The 15,865-nt window shown below is 38.9% G+C and overlaps 1 protein-coding gene across 2 annotated transcripts in view; it reads left to right on the top strand.

Annotated features, from left to right (window-relative positions):
- Positions 1-957: 957 nt before the first annotated feature.
- Positions 958-15,865, top strand: part of MRPL1 (mitochondrial ribosomal protein L1) — a 30,704-nt gene continuing 15,796 nt past the window's right edge. Inside the window, exons 1-2 of one of the 2 annotated variants that reach the window (XM_042467217.1) lie at positions 958-1,046; positions 12,588-12,687. In XM_042467217.1, the coding sequence (XP_042323151.1) occupies positions 977-1,046; positions 12,588-12,687 (170 nt within the window). In that variant the 5' untranslated portion in view covers positions 958-976. Of the gene's footprint in view, positions 1,047-9,834; positions 9,989-12,587; positions 12,688-15,865 lie in introns of those variants that run through there. The other variant, XM_042467218.1, reaches the window with a different exon arrangement.

Here is a 15,865-nt window from a genome sequence, read left to right as displayed (position 1 = left end):
AGTTTCCTGAACCTACAGGCCGGTCCCTTTTTAAGAAGCTATATCACATTAGCTGCATTCCAGTCTTCTGGTACAGAGGCAGATCTTAAGGACATTTTACATACGTTATGTTCAAAGATCAGCAGTTTCACACAGATGAAGGCTCAGTTTAACAGTGAAGTCTGGCAACTTGGAACATTTTCATGAGCTGGGTAAATTGGGTCATAGATTCAACACAATATAACACTTCAATATCTTTTTTCATATTTGTCAGACAGAGTCAGTTCACACATTTAGCTGTATGTCAAGTGATGCACAACTCAGGCCATGTTTGTGAGCTGCATTTGGTATGTCCTTAAACATACTCTCCATAATAAGTTCTGATATCTTGCAAAAAGTTCCAGATCCTTAGGTTTACTTATCCAGCAATATACATGCAGTACTACTCTGTAAATCATCCCCAAACTGAGACAGCTAATGTCTAGGTTACATTTTCTCTCCATCCAAGTATGTAAAGCAATGCACGTATTTTGCCACACAAACAAGGCTTGCAAAACTACTGTTCTGTTTAATCCCTGGAAAGATACCTCACACACAAATGTATTAGTGTCTGGGAGCAACAGTCTACCATTACTTAATGCACTTACTGTTATTACTCATTTCCTTTTATATTGCCAGATAATTAACAAATGTTTATTATATAGTCACAGTTTAAAAGTATTTTGTCCAACCACCCATAAATTAATGCCCAAAAGAAAATATGCTACTAGTACTGAAGCTGGTGGATGAAAAGTCACCGACACCTCCAGGTCTATTTCCCTACTGAAACTATGTTGTGACGATTCCTCACAGTGAATAATCCCTGAGGCGGTATCCTCTTTATTAGGCATTTAGGGTAGGTTCTCAAACTTGTCCTACTAAATACTGACCCAAATTAAATTCCAGTAACAACATAAAATATAAATGATGATTCTTGGTTTTGAAAATCACCTCACCTATGACCTCCTCTTCCTCATGCTGCTCGGATCGGATGAGAAATGGGGCAAGGACCTGCACAGCAGCAGTTGGTGAGTCGCATTCTAGTGTGGCATTGGATTTTCTCCAGGTTTTAGTTCAAATTTTAAAGATGCTGAATCTATTTTTGAGCTAGGGTTCAGTCCCATGGACCACTTCTCTAAAATTTGAACTAATCTAAGCATGGGTTCACTGCCCACTTACATGGAAGTTGCCAGCTGGCATTTATAGAAAGGTGGGGCCAAAGAGTGTGTCTGGGCTTGAGGTGTAGCCACCAGGTAGGAAGGTATGATTAAAATAGTTAACATGGTATTGTTGTTGTGTGCCTTCAAGTCATTTCCAACTTATGGCGACCCTAAGGTAAATTTGTCATGGGGTTTCCTGGGGCTGAGTGTGTGTGCCTCACCCAAGGTCACCCAGTCGGTTTTTATGACTAATTGGGGAATCAAACCCAGATATCTAGAGTTGTAGTCCAGTGCTCAAACCACAACACCACGCTGGCTCTCAACAGGTGGTATTACACTCAGTTAAAAGTACAGTGGACCCTTGTTACACGCTGGGGTTTGGTTCCAAGATCTCCCGTGGATAACAAAATCCATGGATGCTCAAGTCCCATTAAATATAATGACATAGCAAAATGGTATCCCTTATTAAAAAAATGGAAAATCAAGGTCTGATATTTGAAATTTATACTTTTTAAAGAACATTTTCAAACCATGGATGCTTGAATCCGTATATAAAAAATCAGTGTATAAGAAGGGCCAACTTTAATATTTCAACAGTTATGAGTCCCCTCTGCTGGAGATGCCACAAATATATAAGATCTTTATATACAGTGGTTTTGTTCTAATGTGTGTCAACTCTGGTTATTAGTTTTTTAGGGAATTATAGAATCTAGTTGGAAGGGTCTTAATGGGCCATTCAGTCCAACCTCCTGCTCAACGCAAGGTCTCCAATGAAAGCATTCTCAGCAGGTCAACTGTCCAGCCTGTTTAAAAAAAAACAGAGAAGATGACCCCACCCAAATTACTAAGCGTAATGTTTCTGTGGAGCCCAAGGCGGGACCATTGTATATGTTCCAGGGAAAAAATATAACTCTTAAAACCAAAGACCTGACAGGTTTCTTGTCTGTTATATTTAAAATATTAATGGTCAAAAAACAGAAGGGAATTGACTATATGAGTGATGGAGTAAGCTATGACAATTGGCACCTATGGACAGGTTAATAGCACAGGTCAAAAAGTATAGAAATGGCCAGACAAAATGACAACAAACCAATGGATTCAAATTACAAGAAGAGAGATTCCATCTAATAATTGGGAAGAACTTCTTGAACTGTTTGACCGTGGGATACATTGCCTCCAAGCATTGGAGTTCAGAAGTCTTTAAACAAAGGTTGGATGGACATTTTCAAGAGTGTTTTATCATTGTGTATTCCTGCATGGCAGGAGGTTGGATTAGATGGCCTTATGACCCCTCCCAACTTTGTGGTTCTATGATACCCCCCAGAAGGTCTGCAAAAGAGACATCAATGTCTCTCCATCTTGCTTTAAGTCTAATTGCAAACTTTCTTTAGGCACCAAAGCTTTTGGCTTCATCTTCAAGGAGCACTTGTAATTGCATGTGTGTGAATCCATCTCCTGCCTCTCTTTTCTCCCAGTTGGACAATTACATTGTTTTCCCCTTTGGGGCAGGACCCGCTGGTTTGCTCTGCAGAGTAGGATACACTCCATGGAGTCTGAGAGTATTACAATTTTAATAAATTAACACATTAATTATGAAGTGCTGTCAAAGCTCACACTGGAAACTAAAGAAAACACTTCAGAAGTCGTCTTAGGTCTTACTGGGAGCATGACAGATAAAGATATTGAATTCAAAATGTAATTTGACAGTTGCCCTTTCGTATCAGTGAAGCACTCCAAATAATTATAACCTATGAAGCAAAAAGTGTTATTATGATGTTGGGAGAATTATTAAAGCAGGAAGTGACTCACACTGAGCGGTATGTGGGTTTTTTCCTATCCTCCGTTTTGTGTACACAGATAATTAACTGGAATCTAGATGAAACTTGAGTGGGTTCACACTGCCAATCAACTGGAGTGATACGGAACCCAGACCTTCCTCCCTCCACCCACAAAAACTTTGGAACTCTTTTTTATATCCATTCTTCTTGGTTTGAATGGGTAACCAGACCTGCTTGTTCATGACCTTCACTACCGTATCAAATTACTACTGTTTCGTCTGATGGTCATCACCAGACCTTGGAAAAGTTATTTTTTTTGGACTGTAGCCTATGACTGACCATGCTGCCTGAGTAATTCTGGGAGACGTGGACTGAAAAAAGTAAATTTCCTAAGCTCTGCTCATTACATCACCAGATGAACCATCCCTCTTGGTGCTTGTCCCATTTTGTCCTCTCATGCAGTTATTCAAGTTTTTAAGAAAACAAATTGCAAAATGCAAACAAGCTCCATTTAAACTCACTTGATCTGAGACTAAAGTTAATCCAATTAACTAATACAACTAGCCATTAAAGCTAGCCTTTAGTGTGCTACTCAGCATGCAGGACAGCAGCTTTAATTTAACCCAGGCATAATACTCTGTTCCTGTAATAACAATGAACATTGACAAAAACTATAGTCTTGGAATAAAATCCACAGAATTAATGCCAAACTGTGAGACAATGACAGCATAAAGCAAAGGTTTGACTAAACCAAAAGTTCAAGATTCCCTTCTGAGATCTAGGGCTCAATTATTCACTTCCTTTCCATTTCAGAGTAAGTACTATTTCTAGATTGAGTGGCTCCTAGTACTACTAATAAAAACTGGACCTCTGCTGTAAATTACCACTGGAATTAATTTTCCACACTATGAACATATGACTTGGCAAGTGGGGGAAGATGCTATTCCTCTGAGCACAATGGCCAATGTTTATTTTGCACTGTGTATTTAGTCATTGAAAGATGGTTAGTAGCATGCATGAAATGCCAAATTAAGCTTTTTGAACTGGAAATCTATATTGGAAGTTAATTATGGGAAAGGTCATCACCACTATGTTACAAGAAAACCTTTTCCTCTGTTATTTACTATTAGCACTGTAGTGATACAATACTTTAATTTAAAAGCTGTTATTAGCCAAGAAAAGCAAAACATGCATTGCCTTAGTTAATTGCAGAGCCAACTGAAGGAAGATTTCTATTTCAGTGCCTTGCAGAAAAGAGAAAGAAATTGAACTGCTTCCCCATTGTATGCTCATAGCTGTTTTTAGGGGGATACTATCAGGAGATACAATAAAGGTACAATAGAGCCTTCCATTGGGGTTTGGTTCCAGTGCTCCCTGCTGATACCAAAATCTGTGGATGCTGAAGTCCTATTATATATAATGGTGTCCCTTATATAAAATGGGGGGGAGAATCAAGGTTTGCTTTTTGAAATGTATTTTAAAAAATATTTTCAAGCCATGAATGGTTGACTCTGTGGATGCAGGATCTGTGACTGTATTTCCTTCACCTGGACTTTGAAATCTCCCACATAAGGTCTTTTTGGGATGTAAGTAAGCCTTGCAGGGACAACTGTTAAGGGAACTCACCTTTTGAAATTGTAACTCAGAGAAAGTTGTATGTGTGGGATTCTCTCTTAGAAACAAATATACTTATGTGCACCTATCTGAGAGCTAGAACAGTACCACCTAATTCTGGAAGAATCTTTCCAGATGAGATGCTCATAGTTATTCTTATGTGTCATCTACTAATTTAATGGCACTGAATCCCATCATTTCAAAATGGCTTGTACAAAATTTGTACTGTTAACAGTACAATCTTGTGCATGTTAACTCAAAAGGGCTGCTATACTTAATGGGATTTATTCTGACATACGAATGGTTCAGGATCATGTTGTGTCTTTGGGATTGCAGCTGGAGTTGCTGTTTAAAATTAGTTCCTAGGCAACAGGAAAATAATGTCCCATGCTATTCATGGTAAACAAAACCAATATTTATGATACAAGCAGCTGAACCTGTTCTGTGGAATAGTAATCCTATAACAACTCCATTGCTTCACAGCAACCGGAGTTTTTGCCAATAAAATTATCATATTTTTTTTCTGGCCCTGCTATTGTACCTTTAACTGGATAGAGATAAAGGTATTAAGCAGATGCTTAAAGTCTTGCTCTTATCAATGTGTGGTTAGCTGCGCTCAGGATGGGGACAGTTCGAAGTTATTTCTGAATTTTTTCTAATAAAACCTAAATTCGTCACTTGAATATCTGCATTGTAAACCTCTATTTCCCCACAATTCCAGATAAGGACCATGTTTACAGCATTGTTTCAACAAAACATCAGTTCCTTCCTCCTTCCAGCCTATTGCAACGTTTTGCCTGATTGGAAGATTTTAAGAGCGCATACATATTTTTGTGCACTTATGACCTAATAAAGGTATTAAACCAGTGGTTTCCAAATTTTTGTCCTCCAGATGTTTTGGACTTCAGCTCCCATAATTCCTGGGAACTGAAGTCCAAAGTACCTGGAGGATCAAAGTTTGGGAATCACTTAAACTAATATGGATTTGGTAGTGCACAACCCTAACGATTCTATGAATTTGGAATAAAAACACTTCTTTTTGAAAAATCTGGGTGTACTTATTTTAACACAGAGTGTCAGTGTCTTTTTCTATAAATAAAGCAATATACCCAGTACTGGTAAAGTTTCAGATTAAGAATGATGTAGAACACCATAGCCATTATGGCCAGATTTGAACACACCTGTCAAAACATGTGGATGCATGCAAATTCTAAATGTAACCTTTGTTACTTCCTGGCTCAGGACATGAAATGTTAGTTAGAAAGGCCTCTCTTGTCTTATCCTATAGTCAGCACCCATTTCTGAGATGATATGGATCCATTAGCTACCAGCAGCAGCTGTGTCAAGCATACTGATTAAAATTTTTGAAATACTGAACATCTTTAGGCAAGGGTCTGTCTCTATAGTGAAACAGATGGGCAAAATAAAGCAGTTTCCAGCCACTTTGAAGGCGGGGCGTTTAGACACCACACATCTCAAAAGCAGCTGGGAATTGAACTGAAGCTGTGCTACGGAGCTAAAAATCAGAGCAAAAGGAAGCAGAGATAGTCTGACTCAAGGTGGGAAATGTGCATCTTCACTACTGCATATAAACACCTGATGCAAGTACAGGGCTGCACCAAGGCAAAGAAATAATAGTGTGACAACTCCAATAGATGTAATTACAATATACATAAATATAGACAGTCCAACAGGGGGGCATGTATGAAAGGTCTCCATAATTGTGCTTTGCCAATTTATCACTCCCCACAGATTCACCGATGCCATGTAAATGTGTGGCCGATCAAAGGGGCAGCCATGCAAATGGATGGCATCTGGGCAGATGTGGGAAGTACTTGGAGGTTTCAGGTGGTGTGTTTGTGTGAAGGTGCCCACATATGGTGGGGAGGCAACAACAAAAAATTACTCAGCAGCGCAATCTCAGACCATGTGATCAGCTCATGCTTATTTGGCGTTCCTTGTGAGCAGGCCATGAGGCAGCAGGGATTTGATCCACTTTTGGAAAAAACAGGATTGTGATGCTTTTTCTTGCCTATCCGTTCCACTCCTTTGTCAGTATGGCATCTACAGTAGGGAAGGAATACATTATAGGCAAGAAATGGCATATATAGAAAAAGTCACTTTTGAGGCAAGGGTGAAGAGGTCTATACAGTTGGTCCCCCATATCCACAGATTTTTTATCCATGGATTGAAGCATCCACGGCTTGAAAATATTCAAACATATATATATATATATACAGTATATAAATTCCAAGAAAGCAAAGCTTGATTTTGCCATTTTGTATAAGAGTCAACTATTTTATTATCCATTGTATTTAATGGCACTTGAGCATCCACAGAGTTTAGTATCCATAGGGGGGACCTGGAACCAAGCCCCAGTGTATAACAAGGGCCCACTGTACTTCTCTGGATAGTTTGACGCTGTTCATATTTACTGTATTTGCAAAACTGCCCAGCTAAACCCATTCTTACCTTTACTTGGTTCAGCATGATTCTAACCGTATTTATTTAGAAATGTTCCACTTCTGAGCACCTGTAGGTCAGCCTGCTGGAAAGAGAGGAAGTCGGACAGGTAGGTAGACTAATCCAGTTCATTGTTCATTGTTCAGCAAGGCTTGTTCCTAAGTAAGTATACTTCAGAATATAACTGTACTAACTGAGCAATGTTTGTTCAGAAGTGGATGGACTCTTGGCCTGATCCAGCATGGCTCTTAAAGGAGAGGCCAGCATAAAAATAACAACTTTGTAAGGTAACTGCAGGACAGGAATTGACCTTACAGAACAAAAGGATTTCCCCAAATGCAAACACTTCAGCACTAGGGTTTTGCTCCATAGAGTGCTGTGGGAATTACAGTACAATATTATATGCGGAATAAAAAGGCTAACTTACATGAAGATCTGGGAAAGTTATTTTTAAGAATTAACCCAACTTCTAGTCCTGCTCAGTTACAGATGGCTCTTCATCTCATTTTTGAACTGGAAAGGGTAATCAGATCAGTAAAGGAATTGGGAGAAGTTCCTTCTGAATAAATAATAATAATAATGTTTATTTATATACCACTTTTTCAAATTAGATCAAAGCGGTGTACAACAAGAAGTACAAAAGGTTTTCTTGTTAACATACAGTTGGTCCTCCACATCCACAGATTTTTTTGTCCAGGAATTCAAGAATGTACAGCTTGAAAATATTCTAAAGATCTAAAAAGCAAACCTTGATGTTGCTATTTTATATAAGGGACACCATTCACTGTATTGAATGGGGTTTGAGAATCCACTGTTTTTGGTATCCATGGAGGGTGGTGATGGTGGTGGACCTGGAACCAAACCGCAGCAGATACCAAGGGCCCACTCTACTTTTCTGTATATTTTTAATTGCACAGTGCTTTTAAATTTGAAGCCACTTTGAGTCACTTTGGTGGGGAGGGGAGCAGGATATAAACAAATATGACGGTGGTGGTGGTGGTTACAAGTTGTTCCTTTTTTTAACTTGACCAAAAAAAGGTGCCTCAACAAACTAAACCCCAGAATTCTGTAGGATGGAGCGAAGACAGTTAAAGTGGTATCGAACTGCATTATTTCTACAGTGCAGATGCACCCTTGGGAAGTCTCTCCTTCATAGGGTCAACATAAGTGAAAGACACTATAAGACTGAAGGTCAGTTAACAACAAGAAGAAAATGAGCTCTGGATTGGAGTCTCTGGGTGCATCTAAACCGATTATTAAAAAGACAAGAAGAGACCCAAAATACCTAGTCAGTTGTGCAGCCTATTATCAGTAAGGCTGCATCCGCACTGCAGAAGTAATCCATTTTGATGCTGTTTTAAATGCCATGGCTCAATGCTACAGAATCCTGGTATCTGTAGTTTGCTGTGGCACCAGAGCTCTGATTGAGGATAAATATCTCACAAACTGCAAATCCCAGAATTCCATGGCATTATTATTATTATTATTATTATTATTATTATTATTATATCACACCCTTTCCCCAAAATGGACTCAGGCCGGCTTGCAATATTAAAAAAACAACAACAAAAAAAGTACATTTAAAAACGCATACAAAGCAGGTACATTAAAACAGAATTAAATTCTTACAGTATTAAATCATTTGTTAAAAGATGTCTCACTCAGTTATTACTATTTTAAGCGATTTTAATTGTATTTTATAATGTTGCCAGGTTTGTAGTTGAATTTTAGGAAGGGGAATAAGGGGATTATTTAGTTTTAACCATGTATATAATTTATGTATTTTATTTATGTATTTACTTTGCTGTAACCCGGCTTGATCCCTTGGGAGAGGCGGGATAAAAATAAAACCTATTGTGGTAGATTGGTTAAAATTCAGAATTCTGCTTGCCCAGAAGTTAAAAATTATAGTGCTGAAATGAGATTTTCCAGGTTTTGTTTTGGAATGTAAACAATTGGGAAATGGCTCCTAACTTCAATTCAAACCTAAATAAAAGGAGTACTGCATAAACAGTTTGAGGACAGTGAAACAAAACATATAGATAAGGGTTTGATTGATGAGTATCAAGAGAGATAGAGATGTATGTTAGGTGTAATATTTGAACACCCAATGAATATACAGGGGTGTAAATGTTGAATTCAATGTAACCAATGAAAATGTGATTTGTAGTTTCCTTTGTTCAGAATACTATAAATACTCGGTTCATTTTAGAATGGACGTCCCAGAAATTTGGAGGCATTTCCTTCTTCTGTGGACAACAAATGCAGCTAAAAATAAGCATGTTTCCTTTCCAATCGACTCCTTGGTCTTCCTGCTGACTTCTGGTTAAAATTCTGGTTTCAAAATAATAAGCAATCATCAATCATCTATAACACTATTATTATTATTATTATTATTATTATTATTATTATTATTATTATTATTATTATTATTATTATTGAAAGGTAAAAAAAATTAAAACATGTGAAACAATGTAACACCCAGCGTCTAAAGCAGTGTCAAACTAGCATTACTTCTGCAGGCAAAAATAAAGGACAGCCTTTTAGACACTCTCTGGTCACTGCAGAAACAATCCAGTTTGAGACCTCTTTTAATTGCCCTGACTCAATGTTAGGGGATTCTGGGAAGTGTAGTTTTTGTAAGACATTCAGCCTTCTCTGTTGGAGATAGCTCTGGTGCCACAATAAACTACAATTCACAGGATTCCCTACATCACTGAGCCAGGGCAGTTAAAGAGGGCTCAAACTGGATTGTTTCTGCAGTGACCAGAGAGTGTCTAAACGGTTGTCCTTTATTTTTGGCTGCAGAAGCAATTTTTGCAGTGTGGTTTTGCAACCTGGGAACTTTCCTGCCCAGTTCCTTGTTGCAAGTAGGAAGGCTTTTCCATTGCACTGCTGGGCTTGCCTTCCTTGCTAAGATGGCTGCGCCCACGTTGAGATGCTGCCTGAAAAGAGGTGAGTGCTAAGCCTGGGAGAATGGGAAGGTTATTGTTGAAACCGATGCTCTGTGGGTGCCTTTTCTTCCCCTCTTAGCCTCCCTTAAGCCCATACTCTCCTTCAGTCTTGTTGGAAGGTTAACAGGTGATGTGATAACCCTGTTTAAATGTTTACCCTATTTTCAGCAATGACTTGGATGAAAGAATAGGGAGCATACTTATCAAATTTGCAGATGAGGCCAAATTAGGAGGAGTAGCTACTAACATCCCAGAGGACAGGATCAAGATTCAAAATGACTTGAATAGATTAGAAAGCTGGGCCACAGCTAACAAAATGAACTTAAAACGGGGAGAAATGTAAGGTACTGCACTTAGCATGGAAAATTGCAATGCACTGATATAGGATGGGGGACACCTGGCTGAATGAGACTTATAGGTGTGAAAGGGATCTAAGAGTCATAGTAGAGCACAAGTTGAACATGAGTCAACAGTGTGATGCGGCAGCTAAAAAGGCCAATGCAATTCTGGGCTGCATCAATAGAAGTATAGTGCAGTGTTGCCAACAAGCCTCAAAGATATTCCCCAGAATGTTTTTCCAAAATCCCCGAATTCCCCTGGAAAGAAATTAATTAAATTCCCCAGACTCTGGTGAATTTCCCGGAAATTGGGAACGCTGGTATAGTGTCTAGATCAAGAGGAGTAATAGTGCCACTGTATTCTGCTTTGGTCAGGCCCCACCTGGAATATTGTGTCCAGTTCTGGGCACCACAATTCAAAAAGGACATTGAGAAACTGGAGCGTGTCCAAAGGAGGGCGACTAAAATAGTGAAAGGTCTGGAAACCATGTCCTATGAGGAACGCCTTAGGGAAATGGGGATGTTTAGCCTGGAGAAGAGAAGGTTAAGAGGTGATATGAAAGCCCTGTTTAAATACTCATATTGAGGAGAGAGCAAGCTTGTTTTCTGCTGCTCCAGAGACTAGGACCCGGAGCAATGGATGCAAGCTACAGGAAAAGAGATTCCACCTCAACATTAGGAGGAACGTCCTGACAGTAAGGGCTCTTTGACAGTGAAAAAAGGAGTTTATCATATGGGAGGAATTTCTCTTAATTTTGAATGAAAAAAAAGTGGGGCCAGAACACATTTAAGTGAATTCGCTAGTTCAGCGAATTTATGTGAATTTGAATTGCGTTCGAACTGACTTCCCATTGCCCAAAAATAGCTTGCCATTGCCTGAAATTGCATGTGGTAGTCTATCATGCAATAATGTTAAACCCCATGATTGCGTTCGGATTGCCATTGGATTATACTTCCAATTTTCCTTGTCTGGTAAACTCCAAACTCTCTCGGAGTGTAGTGGAGTCTCCTTCCTTGGAGGTCTTTAAGCAGAGGCTGGATGGTCATCTGTTGGGTATGCATTGATTGAGAGTTCCTGCATGGCTGGGGGTTGGACTGGATGGCCCTTGTGGTCTCTTCCAACACTAGGATTGTATGACTCAAGTTTAGGAATGGGCTGCTGTTTGATTAAAATCACAGTTGAAAACACACTGCAGAAATAATCCAGTTTGACAGTGCTTTAATTGCCCTGGCTTAGTGCTAGAGAATCCTGGGAACTGTAGTTTATTGTGGCACCAGAGCTCTCTGACAGAGAAGACTAAATGTCCCACTAAGTGATGGTTCCCAAAATTCCCAAGCATTGGGCCAGGGCAGTTAAAGCAGTCTCATACTGGATTATTTCTGCAGTGTGTTTTGGACCAATGTGTCAGTATTTATTTGGCTTATTCAGTACTTATTCAGGATGGGGACTGCAGTCAGGAGATCAGAAGAAGTTTGAGAATGGGGAGGGCAGCAATGAATAAACTAGAAAAGATCTTTCAAAGTAAAGATATACAACTGATCACAAAAGTTAGTATCATACAAGTAATTGTTTCCCCTATTACTATGTACGGATGCAATAACTGGATAGTGAGGAAAGCTGACAGAGAGAAAATCAATTCATTTGAGAGGTGGTGCTGGAGAAGAGTGTTGAGGTTACCATGGACAACAAAAAAGACAAATAAGTGGATCCTAGAGCAGATCAAACCTGAAATCTCCCTGAAGGCCAAGATAATAAAGCTGAGGCTGTCGTACTTTGGCCACATCATGAGAAGGCACAACTCACTGGAAAAGACACTCATACTAGGAAAGTTAGAGGGATGTAGATGCATGCTAGATGGATGGACTCTATTGAGGAGGTCATGGGTATGAACTCACAGGACCTACAGTAAGCAGAGCAATGGAGGACAGGGAGTCTTGGAGGTGTCTCATCCATAGGAACACTGTGAGTCATGATCGACTTGAAAGTGGTTAACAACAAAGGCTTTACAGGATTGTGTGAATGTGTTAGCTCTGAAAATACATGAGTGAGGATTAAGGCATCTATCCCTTAAGTGTAAAGCAAGTTCTATTGATGCCAATAGATTTTACTTCCTAATAAGTGCCATGGGTTTTACCTTAGGTCATTTTGTATTGGAATTGTTAAAGTGCCAAGCATTAAAAGTGAATGCTGTTAAGGTTTTGACTAACATGTTTGGATATTGTGGATACATTTAGAGGCATGTTCTCACTTTCTTCATACAGTTTTAACTCGGAGTCATATTTTCTCCAAAAATGATCAGCATTCCGCAGTGCTTCCCTGTTTTGCCAACTTACTTATTTCACATAGACACTATGCTGCAAAGTAAGTAAATATTTGTTTAATTTTTTTAAAGTATTGGTAAGTAGAAATAAAATTAAAACTTCAGAAATATATTCATTAATTGAACAGGGCTTAGGTAGGCATGTCATTAATAGTTCATATGCAGTAGGCAGCTTGTTTCTAAATGAATATTGAAAAATTCATATTAAAAATACTTTCTACCATGTTTTAGATTTTTTCATGTTATAACTGTATTGTTGTTATTTATTTATATAGCACCATCAGTTTACATAATGTTTTACAAGTAATAGAACAACAAAAAGGCCAGCCCTGCCAAAAGCACACAAGTATAATATATATATATATGTGTGTGTGTGTGTGTGTGTGTGTATATATGCGTGCATGTGTGTATGCACACACACAGAGAAAAAGAAGATAGTTGATTAGTAGTGATTGAAAACAAGATTTAAAGTGATGCTCTTTTAAAAATTCAAGTGCCATATTTCAAAACAAAATTATTACAGCAGAAATGAGATTTACCTTATACATGCCCAAACATGTTAACACCTGATAAAAAGTAGGCAATGATGGAGCCGGGTCTGTTAGTTCTTACAGAGGACATTCAGACCTGAAATGCTACAGCCACAATAGCAGAAGAAGGTCCTAGCATGTATACCCATCTTTTGAGATCAGACAGTGGGGAGAAAGACATAGGGCCTGAACACTCAGGGCAAAATAAAGTTGCTTTGGGTCACTTTGGAGGTATGCTGTTTAAATGACACAAGCTACGCTCCAGTCCTTAAGACTGGAGCATGGCTTTGGTGCGGCATCTGGCCTCTTAGGACGCATGCATTATTTAAACAGCATACCTCCAAAGTGACCTGAAGCAGCTTTATTTTGGCCTGTCAGTTCAGGCCCATAGCCTCTGAAATTGGATATATAAGTAGACTTATAAGGCTAAAATTAGTTTAGTCAGATGCTTTTAAAGGCAAAAAGATTAAAAACCAGCACTGAGATGGATCAAGAAAGTAATGGCTACTGAATGGAGATGAATCAGTATCTGATATATATCCTTTTGACTACATCAATCAAAGGTCTGGCAGCTTTATTAAACTACAGTACCTGGAGCTTCAGTGTTTTTTTCAGATACCTTCCTGTTAAGGGGGCATTACATTAGTTTAATATAATCATAAGGCATGAAATATAGCATGGAAAACCACTTGATATGTTGAGTTTCCAGAAGAGGAGAGATGATATGATTATGTTTAAAAACCTAAAGAGATGTCATGTAGAAGAAACAGTGAGTTTGTTTTCTGCTTCTCCAGAGACTAGAAAACAAACCAGTGGATTCAAATTACAAGAAAATAGATTCCATGTAAGCATTAGGAAGAACTTCTTGACTGGAAGAGCAATTCAGCAATGAAATACACATCCTCAGATGTTGATGGACTCTCCTTTGTTGAACATCTTTAAACAAGAGGCTGAATGACTGTCTTTCAGGAGTGCTTTAATTTTTTTCCCCCATGGGTTGCCCTAGATCAGTGATGGCGAATGTTTTAGAGACTGAGTGCCCAAACCGCAACCCCAAACCACTTATTTATCGCAAAGTGCCACGTCCCTCTGGCTTTCTAATAACAAACTCTGGCGAACTCTGTGCTGGGGTGATGGCGTGTGTGCCCACAGAGAGGGCTCTGAGTGCCACCTATGGCACTAGTGCCATAGGTTCGTCACCACTGTCCTAGATAGCCCTTGTGGTGCATTCTAACTCCATGAGTGTGTCTTTTCCAGGAAAGAGTATAGTAAAAAGTATTTTTGGTCACTGCTACCAATTAAGCATCACCAGAGATGTGAAGATTTGCAGGACAGGGAACAGGTTCTATTTTTCCCTGTTGTTTCCCCATATTGTACCATCTCCTGGACCATTCACATCTCTATCAGATCAAAGAGAAACCTCCAGGGAGTGCAGTCTCATTCAGTACAGGGTGTACATCTGTCCCTAGATTGATTTGATCACCTATCTGACAACTTCAGTGACTGATTTTGAATCTGCAGTTCCACTCTACTTTTATTAGCATATTGACACTAGATATATTAATGTAAATTTAAATCAAGAGTGGGAATGCTGTATGACCAGCGGGGGAACACATTGCATGACCGAGCAGAAATAAAAAGACAATGGAAACAATACACCGAAGAACTATATGAAAGAGATGAAAAGATGACAGATTATTCAAGGAAGAACCATTTGAAGGTGAACCTTCAATTTTAGAAAGTGAAGTGGAAGCTGCATTCAGAGCACTGGGGAGAAATAAATCATCAGGAATGGATGGCATACCAATTGAGCTGCTTCAATCTGCAGAGACAGAATCTACTCTAGTTTTAACTAAAATCTGTCAACAAATATGGAACACAAAACAATGGCCCATCAGATTGGGAACACTTAATTACATTCCAGTCTCCAAGAAAAGGGACACTAGGGGTTTCAGTAACCAGACCTTTGCATCAATCTCCCATACAAGCAAAGTGATGGTCAAAATTCTACAACAAAGACTTCTACCATACGTGGAATGAGAAATGTCAAATGTCCAAGCTGAGTTCAGGAAAGTGTGCCCTGTGAAGGGCTGCTTAGGGAGCTGGGTATGTTTAGCCTGGAGCAGAGAGGGTAAAGAGGGGAAACTAAACAGGGCCAGCCCTGGTTAATACTTGGATGGGAAACTTTTGATAAATGTCAGCTATTGTAGGCTGTATTTCAGAGGCAAGAACTGGCAAACCACCCTTTGAGTGTTCCTTTCCTAAGAAAAACCTATGAAATTCATGGGATCACCATAAATTGGCAGACAGCTTGAAGGCACATACATACACATACGCATAGCTGAATTTGGGCAAAAGAAGATGAAAACATCCCTTACTAATGTAGAATGGTATCTTCACCAATTTCAGGCTTGTGACGTCTTTTTAAGGTCAACCTGCAACATGAAATCCACTTTTAATCTTATCATTTATATAATCTTGTGCCATTATTTCTTTCCTTTTGTTCTGTTCCTTTTTCTTCCTTCTCTGCATCTTTTGCCTTCTCTTAAACAAACAAAGAAACAAACAATCTTGAAAAAAAGAACATCTTTCAATAAAAAAAACCTTCTGCAGGGGACTACCTTTAAAAACAATCAAATAACTTGAATTGGTCTAAAGTGGAATATTCAGTCTATTACCAGGTGATTCA

Source organism: Sceloporus undulatus, chromosome 5 (assembly GCF_019175285.1).
Source record: "Sceloporus undulatus isolate JIND9_A2432 ecotype Alabama chromosome 5, SceUnd_v1.1, whole genome shotgun sequence".
Classification (NCBI taxonomy): Eukaryota; Metazoa; Chordata; class Lepidosauria; order Squamata; family Phrynosomatidae; genus Sceloporus; species Sceloporus undulatus.
Note: the sequence above shows the minus strand (reverse complement) of the source record. Positions and strands in the feature narration are given on the sequence as shown.